At 40.1% G+C, this 17,364-nt stretch overlaps 1 protein-coding gene across 1 annotated transcript in view; it reads left to right on the plus strand.

Annotated features, from left to right (window-relative positions):
- MFS3 (major facilitator superfamily transporter 3) overlaps positions 1–17,364 on the plus strand; it is a 378,032-nt gene that overhangs the window by 258,322 nt on the left and 102,346 nt on the right. The window contains exon 5 of the mRNA XM_070086892.1: positions 2,296–2,373. Within this exon, the coding sequence (XP_069942993.1) occupies positions 2,296–2,373 (78 nt within the window). The remainder of the gene's footprint in view (positions 1–2,295; positions 2,374–17,364) is intronic.

Genomic DNA, 17,364 nt, shown 5'->3' on the forward strand with positions numbered 1-17,364 from the left:
CAGACAGGCAGCGTTAAACTACAGACCAGTGTCACTGACTTGTATAGTGTGTCAAGTCATGGAAAAGATTATCAGGAGACGAGTGGTGGAGCACATTGAAAGGACTGGGCTTATACATGACAATTAGCACAGCTTCAGAGATTGGAAATCCTGTGTCAAAATTTACTTGAGCTCTACGATAAGGTAACAGAGGTAAAACAGGAGAGAGAGGGATGGGTAGATTGCATCTTTTTGGACTGCAAGAAGGCTTTTGACACAGTACCACACAAGAGACTGGTACAAAAATTAGAGGAACAGGCAGGAATAGTAGGGAAAGTACTGCAATGGATCAGGGAATACCTAACATGAAGGAAACAGCGAGTGTTGGTACGTGATGAAGTGCCAGAGTGGGCGCATGTGTCGAGGGGGCAGTCCTAGGTCCGGTGCTGTTTCTTGTATAGTGAATAGGAATAGATTCAGAAGTATTGCTGTTCGCTGATTACGTGAAACCGATGAGGAGAATACGAATGGGCGAGGATTAGTTAAGATTACAAGGGTATCTGGACAGACTACAAGTCTAGTCCCACAAATGGCTCCTGAAGTTTAACCCCAGTAAGTGTAAAGCCCTGAAGATTGGGGAAGGACAAAGAAGACCTCAAACGGAGTACAGGTTAGGGGATCAGAGACTGCAAACATCTTTTGAAGAAAAGGATCTTGGGGTAAGCATTATAACGAACATGTCCCCTGAAACACACACCAATCAAATAACTGCTGCAGCATATGGGCGCTTGGCAGACTTGAGAATAGCATTTCGACATCTTAGTAAGGAGTCATTCACAACATTGTACACCGTGTACGTCAGGCCTATACTGGAGTAGGCAGTACCAGTATGGAACCCACACCTAGTCAAACCCGGCAAGAAATTGGAGAAAGTGCAAAAGTTTGCAACAAGATTAGTCCCGGAATTGAGGAGATGTTAAGGGAACTCAATGTGATGACACTAGATGATAGGAGGAATAGGGGGACATGATAACGACGTATAAAATACTGAGAGGAATTGACAAGGTGGACAGGGCTCGAATGTTTCAGAGATGGGATACAGGAACAAAGGGCCACAATTGGAAGTTGAAAACCAAAGATGAGTCATAGGGATGTTAGGAAGTATTTCTTTAACCTTAGAGTTGTCAGGAAGTGGAATAATCTGGAGAGGGAAGTAGTGGAGGCAAGTTCCATACATAGCCTTAAGAAGAGGTATGATAAAGCTCATGGAGCAGGGGGAGAGTGACTTAGTATCGACCAGTGAAGAGTCGGGGCCAGGAGTAATGACTCGACCCCTGCAAACACATATAGGTGAGTACACACACATATATGAAACCAAATTACAAAAGAGGTAACTACACAGGCATGAGAAACTTCATGCACAAGGTACAGTGAGAAAGAGAATTCGCAGGAAAATCAGTAAATATGATGGAATATGTGACAACAATATGCAAGGAAGTAGAGGAGATGTTTGAACCCAAAGGCAACAGAAACAATGAGAGGACCAGGACGAGCCCTAGGTTCACCCGAAGGTGTAGAGAGGACAAAACCAAGTGTGCTAGAGAGTGTAAGAACTATAGAAGGCAAAGGACCCAGGAAAATAAGGAGATTAGTCAAAGAGCCACAAATGAATATGCACAGATAAGGAGGGAGGCCCAGCGACAATACGAAAATGAAAATTGAGACGTGCAATATTTGGGTATCTTTACTGTAGATGTTTTGCTATCCAGTGGCTTTATCAATACAGATTCTAGGACATAATCAGAAGACAGTAGAACTATATACAAAAGATGAGGTAATCAGTCCCTCAGCCTTGGAGTTGGTGTGAAGAGCACCGTAGTCGTGAAGATTCTGAAGTAGAGGCAAGGAGGCAGGCGCTTATATACTAACGTCAGGTGGAGTAGGACGGATAGCAAACGAGGGCATAGTCAGTGGTAGGCGGGATTTCCCAGTGGAAGAAGGTGATACCCAAAGGGATGGGTAAGTTGTAGTAGTAGTTGCAGTAGCCGTGAAGGTCATGTAGACGTCCTCTGAACCAAGATTCCATGATGTTGCAACATCATGTTGGAGAGCTCATACCTATCCAACACAGTTGTCCTCAAAGATTAGTTAAGTTATACCATGAATTAAGAAGAGATCCTAGACTTCACCTTACGAAACCAGACAAAACAGATGCGACAGTAATTATGGACAAGGTAGATTAAGGGGAATTGGATGCTCCTCCATGCAATGTGGGTTGTAATATTTGTATTTAATACGTCTCTTTCCCCCCTACAGGATGGACCATTTGCCTGGGACGAGAACGTACAGGGACTCATCCTCGCAGCTTACTTCTACGGCTACCTCTTCACTCAGGTACTGTGAAAAGATATTGAAGGAGGTAAATGGAAAGATAGTAGAGGAGAATTATAAAGAAGGAGGTAGATGGTGGAGAATAACACAAACATTTATAATGGCTTCCACTGTATATACCATGCAACGTAGTAGTGTACACTGTATATACCATGCAACGTAGTACTGTACACTGTATGTACCATACAACGTAGTAATGTACACTGTATATACCATGCAACGTAGTACTGTACACTGTATGTACCATGCAACGTAGTAATGTACACTGTATGTACCATGCAACGTAGTACTGTACACTGTATGTACCATGCAACATAGTACTGTGCACTGTATGTATCATGCAGCGTAGTACTGTACACTGTATGTGCCATGCAACATAGTACTGTACACTGTATGTACCATGCAACGTAGTACTGTACACTGTACCATGCAACATAGTACTGTACACTGTATGTACCATTAAACATAGTACTGTACACTGTATGTACCATGCAACATAGTACTGTACACCGTATGTACCATGCAACATAGTACTGTACACTGTATGTACCATGCAACATAGTACTGTACACTGTATGTACCATGCAACATAGTACTGTACACTGTATGTACCATGCAACATAGTACTGTACACTGTATGTACCATGCAACATAGTACTGTACACTGTACCATGCAACATAGTACTGTACACTATGTACCATGCAACATAGTACTGTACACTGTAAGTACCATGCAACATAGTACTGTACACTGTATGTGTCATGCAACATAGTACTGTACACTGTATGTACCATGCAACGTAGTAATGTACACTGTATGTACCATGCAACGTAGTACTGTACACTGTATGTACCATGCAACATAGTACTGTGCACTGTATGTACCATGCAGCGTAGTACTGTACACTGTATGTGCCATGCAACATAGTACTGTACACTGTATGTACCATGCAACGTAGTACTGTACACTGTACCATGCAACATAGTACTGTACACTGTATGTACCATTAAACATAGTACTGTACACTGTATGTACCATGCAACATAGTACTGTACACCGTATGTACCATGCAACATAGTACTGTACACTGTATGTACCATGCAACATAGTACTGTACACTGTATGTACCATGCAACATAGTACTGTACACTGTATGTACCATGCAACATAGTACTGTACACTGTATGTACCATGCAACATAGTACTGTACACTGTATGTACCATGCAACATAGTACTGTACACTGTACCATGCAACATAGTACTGTACACTGTATGTACCATGCAACATAGTACTGTACACTGTATGTACCATGCAACATAGTACTGTACACTGTATGTGTCATGCAACATAGTACTGTACACTGTATGTACCATGCAACATAGTACTGTGCACTGTATGTACCATGCAACATAGTACTGTACACTGTATGTACCATGCAACATAGTACTGTACACTGTATGTACCATGCAACATAGTAATGTACACCGTATGTACCATGCAACATAGTACTGTACACCATGTACCATGCAACATAGTACTGTACACTATGTACCATGCAACGTAGTACTGTACACAGTATGTACCATGCAACATAGTACTGTACACTGTATGTGTCATGCAACATAGTACTGTACCCTGTATGTACCATGCAACATAGTACTGTACACTGTATGTACCATGCAACATAGTAATGTACACCGTATGTACCATGCAACATAGTACTGTACACCATGTACCATGCAACATAGTACTGTACACTATGTACCATGCAACGTAGTACTGTACACTGTATATACCATATAACATAGTACTGTACACTGTATATACCATGCAACATAGTACTATACACTGTATGTACCATGCAACGTAGTACTGTACACTGTATATACCATGCAACATAGTACTGTACACTGTATGTACCGTGCAACGTAGTACTGTACACTTTATATACCATGCAACGTAGTAATGTACACTGTATATACCATGCAACGTAGTAATGTACACTGTATATACCATGCAATGTAGTACTCTACACTATGTACCATGCAACGTAGTACTGTACACTGTATGTACCATGCAACGTAGTACTCTACACTCTATGTACCATGCAATGTAGTACTGTACACTGTATGTACCATGCAACGCAGTACTGTACACTGTATGTACCATGCAACGTAGTACTGTACACTGTATGTACCATGCAGCGTAGTACTGTACACTGTAGGTAGCATGCAGCGTAGCACTGTACACTGTATGTACCATGTAACATAGTACTGTACACTATGTATCATGCAACGGATTACTGTACACTGTATGTACCATGCAACGTAGTACTGTACACTGTATGTACCATGCAACTTAGTGCTGTATACTGTATGTACCATGCAACGTAGTACTGTACGCTGTATGTACCATGCAACGTAGTACTGTACGCTGTATGTACCTTGCAACATAGTACTGTGCACTGTATGTACCATGCAACATAGTACTGTACACTGTATGTACCATGCAACATAGTACTGTACACGGTATGTACCATGCAACATAGTACTGTACACTGTATGTACCATGCAACATAGTACTGTACACTGTACCATGCAACATAGTACTGTACACTGTATGTACCATGCAACATAGTACTGTACACTGTATGTACCATGCAACATAGTACTGTACACTGTATGTGTCATGCAACATAGTACTGTACACTGTATGTACCATGCAACATAGTACTGTGCACTGTATGTACCATGCAACATAGTACTGTACACTATGTACCATGCAACATAGTACTGTACACTGTATGTACCATGCAACATAGTAATGTACACCGTATGTACCATGCAACATAGTACTGTACACTATGTACCATGCAACATAGTACTGTACACTGTATAGACCATGCAACATAGTACTGTACACTGTATGTATCATGCAACGTAGTACTGTACACTGTATATACCATATAACATAGTACTGTACACTGTATATACCATGCAACATAGTACTATACACTGTATGTACCATGCAACGTAGTACTGTACACTGTATATACCATGCAACATAGTACTGTACACTGTATATACCATGCAACATAGTACTGTACACTGTATGTACCATGCAACGTAGTACTGTACACTGTATATACCATGCAACGTAGTAATGTACACTGTATATACCATGCAACGTAGTAATGTACACTGTATATACCATGCAATGTAGTACTCTACACTATGTACCATGCAACGTAGTACTGTACACTGTATGTACCATGCAACGTAGTACTCTACACTCTATGTACCATGCAATGTAGTACTGTACACTGTATGTACCATGCAACGCAGTACTGTACACTGTATGTACCATGCAACGTAGTACTGTACACTGTATGTACCATGCAGCGTAGTACTGTACACTGTATGTACCATGCAGCGTAGCACTGTACACTGTATGTACCATGCAACATAATACTGTACACTATGTACCATGCAACGGATTACTGTACACTGTATGTACCATGCAACGTAGTACTGTACACTGTATGTACCATGCTACGTAGTACTGTACGCTGTATGTACCATGCAACGTAGTACTGTACGCTGTATGTACCTTGCAACATAGTACTGTGCACTGTATGAACCATGCAACATAGTACTGTACACTGTACCATGCAACATAGTACTGTACACTGTATGTACCATGCAACATAGTATTGTACACTATGTACCATGCAACATAGTACTGTACTCTATATGTACCATGTAACATAGTACTGTACACTGTATGTACCATGCAACATAGTACTGTACACTGTATGTATCATGCAACACAGTACTGTACACTGTATGTACCATGCAACATAGTACTGTGCACTGTATGTACTATGCAACATAGTACTGTACACTGTATGTACCATGCAACATAGTACTGTACACTGTATGTACCATGCAACATAGTACTGTGCACTGTATGTACCATGCAACATAGTACTGTACACTGTATGTACCATGCAACATAGTACTGTACACTGTATGTATCATGCAACACAGTACTGTACACTGTATGTACCATGCAACATAGTACTGTGCACTGTATTTACTATGCAACATAGTACTGTACACTGTATGTACCTTGCAACATAGTACTGTACACTGTATGTACCATGCAACATAGTACTGTGCACTGTATGTACCATGCAACATAGTACTGTACACTGTATGTACCATGCAACATAGTACTGTACACTCTATGTACTATGCAACATAATACTGTACACTGTATGTGCCATGCAACATAGTACTGTACACTGTATGTGCCATGCAACATAGTACTGTACACTGTATGTACCATGCAACATAGTACTGTACACTGTATGTGCCATGCAACGTAGTACTGTACACTGTATGTGCCATGCAACATAGTACTGTACACTGTATGTACCATGCAACATAGTACTGTACACTGTATGTACCATGCAACATAGTACTGTACACTGTATGTGCCAGGCAACATAGTACTGTACACTGTATGTACCATGCAACGCAGTACTGTACACTGTATGTACCATGCAACGTAGTACTGTACACTGTATGTACCATGCAACATAGTACTGTACACTGTATGTACCATGCAACATAGTACTGTGCACTGTATATACCATGCAACGTAGTACTGTACACTGTATGTACCATGCAACAAAGTACTGTACACTGTATGTACCATGCAACATAGTACTGTACACTGTATGTACCATGCAACATAGTACTGTACACTGTATGTACCATGCAACATAGTACTGTGCACTGTATGTACCATGCAACATAGTACTGTACACTGTATGTACCATGCAACATAGTACTGTACACTGTATGTACCATGCAACATAGTACTGTACACTGTATGTACCATGCAACATAGTACTGTACACTGTATGTACCATGCAACATAGTACTGTACACTGTACCATGCAAAATAGTACTGTACACTGTATGTACCATGCAACATAGTACTGTACACTATGTACCATGCAACATAGTACTGTACACTGTATGTACCATGCAAAATAGTACTGTACACTGTATGTACCATGCAACATAGTACTGTACACTGTATGTACCATGCAACATAGTACTGTACACTGTAAGTACCATGCAACATAGTACTGTACACTGTAAGTACCATGCAACGTAGTACTGTACACTGTATGTACCATGCAACATAGTACTGTACACTGTATGTACCATGCAACATAGTACTGTACACTGTAAGTACCATGCAACATAGTACTGTACACTGTAAGTACCATGCAACGTAGTACTGTATTATTATTATTCTTATTATTATTATTATTAAACAAAACAAAGGGCAAAGGAGACTCGGATACACAATGCTGGTTTACATATTATAGGAGACTGTGTGGTTTACATATTATAAAATACTAATTACATTATTATTATTATTATTATTATCAAGGGGGAAGCGCTAAACCCGTAGGATTATACAGCGCCTGTGGGGGCAAGGAAGGTACTCAGGATAAATTCAGGGAACTGGAGCACAGGTCCAGTTCCCTAGATCAAGAGCCTCTCACCAGCATCAAGGAACCTTCCTCGAGGGGAATACTAATTACAGAGAGGGCCACTATCACACCTAGCATGACTAGGCATTAAACCCACAAGTGTCATACTCACACCTAGCATGACTAGGCATTAAACCCACAAGTGTCATACTCACACCTAGCATGACTAGGCATTAAACCCACAAGTGTCATAGAGTACAACAAAACTAGCAGCAACACATTTCCTAAATAAGTTTGCAGTACCAAGTCATAAACCTTACACACACAGCTCAGTTGATTATATGATCTAGACAACACCTAGTGAAATATTTCTCAACTCCAGAAAAGGAAACAGTTGATAAAAAATAACACATTCACTCAGTTTAGAAAGGTATATAAGATTAAAAACATGATAAAAGTTTGACATGTTTATTGAATCACTGGGGGAAGGTTTCTTGAGAAGATGAACCAGGTTCTCTTCACTGACTGGAAAACATCCACTTTGAAAACAACGAGTGGTCAACACTATCTTTGAAAAATTTATAGGTTCTAATGTACGATGTTTTATTAGAAGCTGTGATATACCCACTCCTCGCCAGCTGCAACAAACTGAGACGAGGTAATAATGTGTGGTACATCATAAGCCAGAACACTCATAGAGAGCTCTGCCCTGCTTCACTTGAATTAAAGTCCAAACAAATATTCTTTATTTTTAACCACAATAATCAGAGAAGGCAAAGTACAGCTGAGAAGCAGAATGTGAGGTAGGTAAAGCAGGTTCAGATCTGTGACCAAACAGGCAAAACAAGAACCCCTGATTTCCATGACAGATGAATTATTTTTCCCTGTAATATTCCACTACGAACCAGTACCCTCTTCATTGCTGCTCTGCGTGCTTCTACATAATTAGACTATGATCCAGGGTTATGCAGTCTATGCCAGTGATGCTCCACATTCCTATGAGACCTGGACAACACAGGAGTCACACCAACCTGATCAAGTTGAAGGTTTATAATATTATGGAAAAACAATATGCACTCACAAGATGGCGACCCTGAAATATCAAGATAATATACATCCGATCTGTGAATACATATTGGTAGGCTTTTTGATGGTACAGTTTTTTTAGGCATGACTTGCGACTCTTAAATTAAAACCTAAACCATTAAATGATTTCATTCAATTGTGTAGCAGGGATGGTGTTGTCAGTCAATGATCGTGTTGCCAAACATGCAATGATGGTGTTGCCAAACAAGCAGTGATGGTGTTGTCAAACAAGCAGTGATGGTGTTGCCAAACAAGCAGTGATGGTGTTGCCAAACATGCAATGATGGTGTTGCCAAACAAGCAGTGATGGTGTTGCCAAACGAGCAGTGATGGTGTTGTCAAACGAGCAGTGATGGTGTTGCCAAACGAGCAGTGATGGTGTTGCCAAACAAGCAGTGATGGTGTTGCCAAACAGGTAGTGATGGTGTTGCCAAACGAGCAGTGATGGTGTTGCCAAACAAGTAGTGATGGTGTTGCCAAACAAACAGTGATGGCATTGCCAAACAAGTAGTGATGGTGTTGCCAAACAAGCATTGATGATGTTGCCAAGCAAGCAGTGATGGTGTTACCAATCATGCAATGATGGTGTTGCCAAACAAGCAGTGATGGTGTTGCCAAACGAGCAGTGATGGTGATGTCAAACAAGCAGTGATGGTGTTGCCAAACGAGCAGTGATGGTGTTGCCAAACAAGCAGTGATGGTGTTGCCAAACAAGTAGTGATGGTGTTGCCAAACGAGCAGTGATGGCGTTGCCAAACAAGTAGTGATGGTGTTGCCAAACAAGCAGTGATGGTGTTGCCAAACAAGTAGTGATGGTGTTGCCAAACAAGCAGTGATGGTGTTGCCAAACAAGCAGTGATGGTGTTGCCAAACAAGCAGTGATGGTGTTGCCAAACGAGCAGTGATGATGTTGCCAAACAAACAGTGATGGTGTTGCCAAACGAGCAGTGATGGTGTTGTCAAACGAGCAGTGATGGTGTTGCCAAACGAGCAGTGATGGTGTTGCTAAACAAGCAGTGATGGTGTTGCCAAACAAGTAGTGATGGTGTTGCCAAACAAGCAGTGATGGTGTTGCCAAACAAGCAGTGATGGTGTTGCCAAACATGCAATGATGGTGTTGCCAAAAACTTGGGTAGCTTGGAAAGGAGATTGGATAAGTTTGTGAGCAGACCTTCTACAGTGTTCTTATGTGGGATAGCGATGAAGAAGTTTCTTGGCAAGTGGTTCAGCTATGTTATAGAAGCCACTATTCTGGTTGAAGGTGTCGGGAAGCGTCACGAGCAGTGTTCCACAGGGGTCAGTGTTGGGCCCCCTGCTGTTCACAATCTACATAAACGACATGGATGAGGGCATAAAGAGCGACATCGGCAAGTTTGCCGATGACACCAAAATAGGCCGTCGAATTCATTCTGACGAGGACATTCCAGCACTCCAGGAAGATTTGAATAGACTGATGCAGTGGTCGGAGAAGTGGCAGATGCAGTTTAATATAGACAAATGCAAAGTTCTAAATGTTGGACAGGACAATAACCATGCCACATATAAACTAAATAATGTAGATCTTAATATTACGGATTGCGAAAAAGATTTAGGAGTTCTGGTTAGCAGTAATCTGAAACCAAGACAACAGTGCATAAGTGTTCGCAATAAAGCTAATAGAATCCTTGGCTTCATATCAAGAAGCATAAATAATAGGAGTCCTCAAGTTGTTCTTCAACTCTATACATCCTTGGTTAGGCCTCATTTAGATTATGCTGCACAGTTTTGGTCACCGTATTACAGAATGGATATAAATTCTCTTAAAAATGTACAAAGGAGGATGACAAAGTTGATCCCATGTATCAGAAACCTTCCCTATGAGGATAGACTAAGGGCCCTGAATCTGCACTCTCTAGAAAGACGTAGAATTAGGGGGGATATGATTTGAGGTGTATAAATGGAAGACAGGAATAAATAAAGGGGATGTAAATTGTGTGCTGAAAATATCTAGCCTAGACAGGACTCGTAGCAATGGTTTTAAGTTGGAAAAATTCAGATTCAGGAAGGATATAGGAAAGTACTGGTTTGGTAATAGAGTTGTGGATGAGTGGAACAAACTCCCAAGTACAGTTATAGAGGCCAGAACGTTGTGTAGCTTTAAAAATAGGTTGGATAAATACATGAGTGGATGTGGGTGGGTGTGAGTTGGACCTCAAAGCTTGTGCTACCAGGTCGGTTGCCGTGTTCCTCCCTTAAGTCAATGTGACCTGACCTGACTAGGTTGGGTGCATTGGCTTAAGCCGGAGGGAGACTTGGACCTGCCTCGCATGGGCCAGTAGGCCTTCTGCAGTGTTCCTTCGTTCTTATGTTCTTATGATGGTGTTGCCAAACGAGCAGTGATGGTGTTGCCAAACAAGCAGTGATGGTGTTGCCAAACGAGCAGTGAAGGTGTTGCCAAACAAGCAGTCATGGTGTTGCCAAACAAGTAGTGATGGTGTTGCCAAACAAGCAGTGATGGTGTTGCGAAACAAGCAGTGATGGTGTTGCCAAACATGCAATGATGGTGTTGCCAAACAAGCAGTGATGGTGTTGCCAAACAAGCAGTGATGGTGTTGTCAAACGAGCAGTGATGGTGTTGCCAAACGAGCAGTGATGGTGTTGCCAAACAAGTAGTGATGGTGTTGCCAAACGAGCAGTGATGGTGTTGCCAAACAAGTAGTGATGGTGTTGCCAAACAAGCAGTGATGGTGTTGCCAAACAAGTAATGATGGTGTTGCCAAACAAGCAGTGATGGTGTTGCCAAACAAGCAGTGATGGTGTTGCCAAACAAGCAGTGATGGTGTTGCCAAACGAGCAGTGATGGTGTTGCCAAACAAGCAGTGATGGTGTTGCCAAACGAGCAGTGATGATGTTGCCAAACAAGCAGTGATGGTGTTGCCAAACAAGTAATGACGGTGTTGCCAAACAAGCAGTGATGGTGTTGCCAAACAAGCAGTGATGGTGTTGCCAAACAAGCAGTGATGGTGTTGCCAAACAAGTAGTGATGGTGTTACCAAACGAGTAGTGATGGTGTTGCCAAACAAGCAGTGATGGTGTTGCCAAACAAGCAGTGATGGTGTTGCCAAACAAGCAGTGATGGTGTTGCCAAACATGCAGTGATGGTGTTGCCAAACAAGCAGTGATGGTGTTGCCAAACAAGCAGTGATGGTGTTGCCAAACAAGCAGTGATGGTGCTGCCAAACAAGCAGTGATGGTGTTGCCAAACAAGCAGTGATGGTGTTGCCAAACAAGCAGTGATGGTGTTGCCAAACAAACAGTGATGGTGTTGCCAAACGAGCAGTGATGGTGTTGCCAAACGAGCAGTGATGGTGTTGCCAAACAAGTAGTGATGGTGTTGCCAAACGAGTAGTGATGGTGTTGCCAAACAAGCAGTGATGGTGTTGCCAAACAAGCAGTGATGGTGTTGCCAAACAAGCAGTGATGGTATTGCCAAACAAGCAGTGATGGTGTTGCCAAACAAGCAGTGATGGTGTTGCCAAACAAGTAGTGATGGTATTGCCAAACAAGCAGTGATGGTGTTGCCAAACAAGCAGTGATGGTGTTGCCAAACAAGTAGTGATGGTGTTACCAAACAAGTAGTGATGGTGTTGCCTGGTTGCTACTAAACCTTGTCAGTAGCAGATTAATAGATCTAAAGTGTTGAAAAAGACTTGTTAAGCTAACGAAGGTGTGAGAGCGTCGCTTTGTTTACACAATATTTCTGGTGTTCGCTCCACACTTGAAACACAACTCTATTATTACTATTACTATTATTATTATTATTATTATTATTATTATTATTATTATTATTATTATTATTATTATTATTATTATTATAAAGGGGGAAGCGCTAAACCCGTACGATTATACAGCGCCTGTGGGGGGATGGAAGTTATTAAGGGTTAATTCAGTGAACTATACATGTACTTCAGTACTTTTCTGAGGTAATTTACAGCTTTTGCAGCATTACGGATATTTATAAACCAACTGCAGACGCTAATAGTAATAGTAATACTACTACTACTACTACTATTACTACTGTCACTACTACTACTACTACTACTATTACTACTACTACTACAACTACTATTACTACTACTATTACTACTACTACTATTACTACTACTACTATTACTATTACTACTACTACTACTACTACTACTGTTACTACTATTATTACTACTATTACTACTGTCACTACTACTACTACTACTACTATTACTACAACTATTACTACTACTCTTATTACTACTACTACTATTACTATTACTACTACTATTACTACTATCATGTGGGGTTCGAACACGTGGATAGGGTAAAGAAATACTCACGTAGGCTGGAAGTATGTATATTACGGATAATGTGGGAAGCGCCAAACAGCCGTGACCTGCCTCCTTGCTCTCTCTCGTAAGACTCACTAACCCCAGTACCCATATGTGAGGGGGGTGTTTGAATACTGCAATATGAATACAGACAGTGATTCACGCAGAAACGGTTGGTAGTGAGTCATCTACTGGTACACTGGTTACTGGTACTACTACTGAGAGCTCGGCGACGCTAACGTATGTCGTCCCGACATACAACTAATACAAACTAGAGATGGCAGGTATACGGCTTGGGCTGATTCTATACAATGTCAAAGTACACAACAATTAAACATTATAACATACATAAGTAGAACATTGGAATGGAAGCTTACGTAACTGAAACTGTAATGCAATACAAGGTATAATATAGCACAACTCATCGAATGAAACTCAACGTTGGGATTACACAATAGAAGTGATAAAAAAAAATTTGATCGATCGATCTGTATTCATGTGATCTACGGATTCTGAGGAAGGAATATATACAAAGAAAGAGTGTTTAACAGAAAGGCAGATTCGGTGCACTCAAATCTAGACTGTTAACTCTCAGAATTCAGAGAGAACGTGAACACAAAAAAAAATTCTTGAATACTGATAAGTTGATACTGTAATTATTCATCTATACAGGCTATTTACATTTAACCCCAACTCTGCTAGGGTGAGATTGACATATGCAGAATGGGTGTCATCTCTGAGAGGATCAAACTCTGTTGCATTGGCTAACTCATGCAAATCTGAATTGGTAGTTACAAATGATACTTGAGGATTTCTCAATACCTGTCATGTACATAGGGAATAACGACATTCAGGTTGATCGTCTGACTGAGTATCAGAGGAAGAGAGTACAGGATCAGGAGGATTGTCAGAGTCTGTCACATTAGTCTGGGTTGGAACATCATTATCATCACATACTAACTTCATATGATCTAAATGCGATTCTTTATACTGACCAGTACTAATTTCTCTAACCTTATACTTATTACCAGTGATATGTTCAACTACTCGATAAGAACCAACAAACTTTTGATCAAGCTTTGGCATTGCAGACGTTTTGTTAAAGTTAGTCAGCATAACTCTCGAACCTACTTTGATTTTGGATGGCTTTGCTCGAGTGTTTGCGACTCTTGTAAATTCTGCTGTTGATTTATGAAGTGTTTCACGGATTCTTCTAAAAACACTTTGAGCTAAGCTGGTACGGGTTGCTATGAAATCATCAGGGTTGTAATTTGGTTTCGGATTAGAATATAACAACTCATAAGGCAAACGTTTATCTACACCGTACAATGCATAATGTGGAGTGTCACCTATAGAAACATTGTAAGCAGAATTTATAGCACACTGCACATCAGGTATAACTTCATCCCAAGTTTCACTGTTGGGATTGATAGTGGCTCTCAAGACATCAAGTACTTTCTTATTGGTTCGTTCCGCTAACCCATTGCTGGCAGGATGATGAGGAACAATGGTGGATTTAGAGATCTTGTACAAGGTACACAAATTTTCAAGAATCTCATTACAGAATTCACCTCCATTATCTGTTACTAGGGACTTAGGGGTGGTATGCCTGCAGATAATGCGTTCTTTAAACGCTTTAGCTACTGTCTCGGCAGTCTTATCTGCAATAGGAACTAACTCACAATATCTGGTGAAATGGTCTACCATAACACACAGATGTTTGTTGCCTTGGAGGGAACATTGGAAATTAGTTAACAAATCTAGCGCAACTCTTTCCCACGGTTCGCTAGTGGTTGGATATACTTGGATTGGATTAGGACCATTAGCATTACCTTTATGTTGCATGCAGACACTACATTTCTTAACATACTCAGAAATATCAGTTGCCATACGAGGCCAAAAGTATTTCAATCTGGCTTGTTTTACTGAACGATCCATACCAGGGTGTGCAACACCTGGTACATCGTGAACTAGCTGTAAGGCTACATTCACTAGTGACTGTGGAATTACTAACTGGTATACTCTTCTGCTAGGAGTACCCAACTCGGCTGTTCGATACAGTAATTCTTGGTTCATGACAAAGTCACTGATGGGTGCTGGTGGCTTCACAGTCAGAATAAGATCTTCCTGGAGCAGGAATCGAATCACCAGAACACAAGGGATCGGTTATTTCTTACTGGAGGAATGAACAAACTCGGTGGAGTGGATGACTCCCCCCGGTTGAAAAAAATTAACGCTATAACATGCAATATGAGCAAGGGAGAACGAATCTACTATCTCAAACTGCAAGCACAGGAGAAAAGAAATGAACACGGTGAACAATGCTGATATTCAATCTGAGTCGCACACAGTGACACGAGGTATCAGCTATAAACTTCACTTACAAACGTTAACAACGTGGAAGTTACTCGAGAAATAACTTCTTACAATGCACTGATTACTGTCAACTAGGATGGGATCACAATCTGAAACACTGGAGTCCAGACAGGAGTGACAGTATTACTAGTGCCTGACCGCTCGGCTACGTTAATAAGTAATTCATGGATCTATAGGAACTTAATCTGAACTTCACATTTCGCAGCACTTTAACAAATCTCAGATACAAGCTGTGAGAACAAACACATTGCTCAAGGGCTAGGTATTGTCTTTCAGTCAGTAAGGGAATGTTGGTACTGTGGACCGATTCATATTGACTTTGACTGGCATGATACACTAAGTGAACATTCAAAAGTGACTGGGACATGATCTCAGGGAACTTACTCAAGGACATAAGGCAAAAAAAAAATAGAGAAATGACACAGTAAGCTTAAGTGGAAGAAAATGCTTAACAATTCTGCATAAGTAATAAAAAAATGTCTAAGATACACTGCAAGAGGAAGGACAACTCAATGTAAAGGACTGTTGGCCAAGATAAAAATTACATTGAAATTTACTAGTAAAAATATTACTGGAGACTGAATTAAATGCAAAATGAGCTGTCTTTACTCTTGCTAATAAAGGAATTAACTAATAAAATTTTAAATCAATGTAAAAAGTATAAAATAAAATCACTAAATTGTATGCAACGAGAGATAACTGGGAAATTTAAATATTTTCTAAGAATGCATAAACAAAATTAAAATATAATGCAAAGACAACATTAGGAAAATTACTAAAATGAAAAACAAGACTCAAACAATAATGAACTGAGAATAATAATGCAGAAAAATATTAATAAAAGAAAATAATTCACTGCAGAACAAGTGCAACAAAATAAGGTGTAGAAATAATTACTGCAATAATAAAGTCTCACTGGGAAAACTCAGGTTAAATAATAAAATAAAAATATGAAGAAAAACTGATTGAACACTTTAACTGTTAACTGTAAATTAGACAAAACATTTTACTCAAACAGAGTAAAGAAAACACTTTACGTTAAAAGTAATTGAAATTACATCAAGAGTGAATTTGTTCAAAGAAATATGAACAATATGAATAAAAATAAAACAAAGAATAAAACTGGAAGTATAACACTTACAAGTGGTGAGGCAAGTGTAACACTTACAAGTGGCGGGGCACACAACACATAATCACGTATTCATTATTTTAGTATATTCTTACAACAAAATCTTGCTGTGACTGATACGACAAAAATTTGCTGGCAAAAATAATGGTACACAAGTCTGCAAAAAAATTAGAGGCATACGAAAGGTAAACATAGAAATAAATGGATAATTTGGTATACTGGGGTGAATATCACTGCATGAAATACAATGACAATTACTGGAGAATACAATGCTGAAAGAATACAAAAAAAAAATGAATGAATCACTTCACACGGAGTGACTGACTGGTACACTACACAATAATACTTACTACAGACAGAGAGTAGCATAAAAAAAAACACAGATAAAAAAATATAAGATGAGCGAAAACACTGAAAAATATTGCAAAAATAACGAGTCAAAGAAACACTGAGTCTACACTGAAAATACAAGGCTTAAAGTACACAAGAAATTCACTATAAATGTCTCACACACGCAAATGTCTTTAAATGCAAGAAAAATGTCT

Source organism: Cherax quadricarinatus, chromosome 20 (assembly GCF_038502225.1).
Source record: "Cherax quadricarinatus isolate ZL_2023a chromosome 20, ASM3850222v1, whole genome shotgun sequence".
NCBI lineage: Eukaryota > Metazoa > Arthropoda > Malacostraca > Decapoda > Parastacidae > Cherax > Cherax quadricarinatus.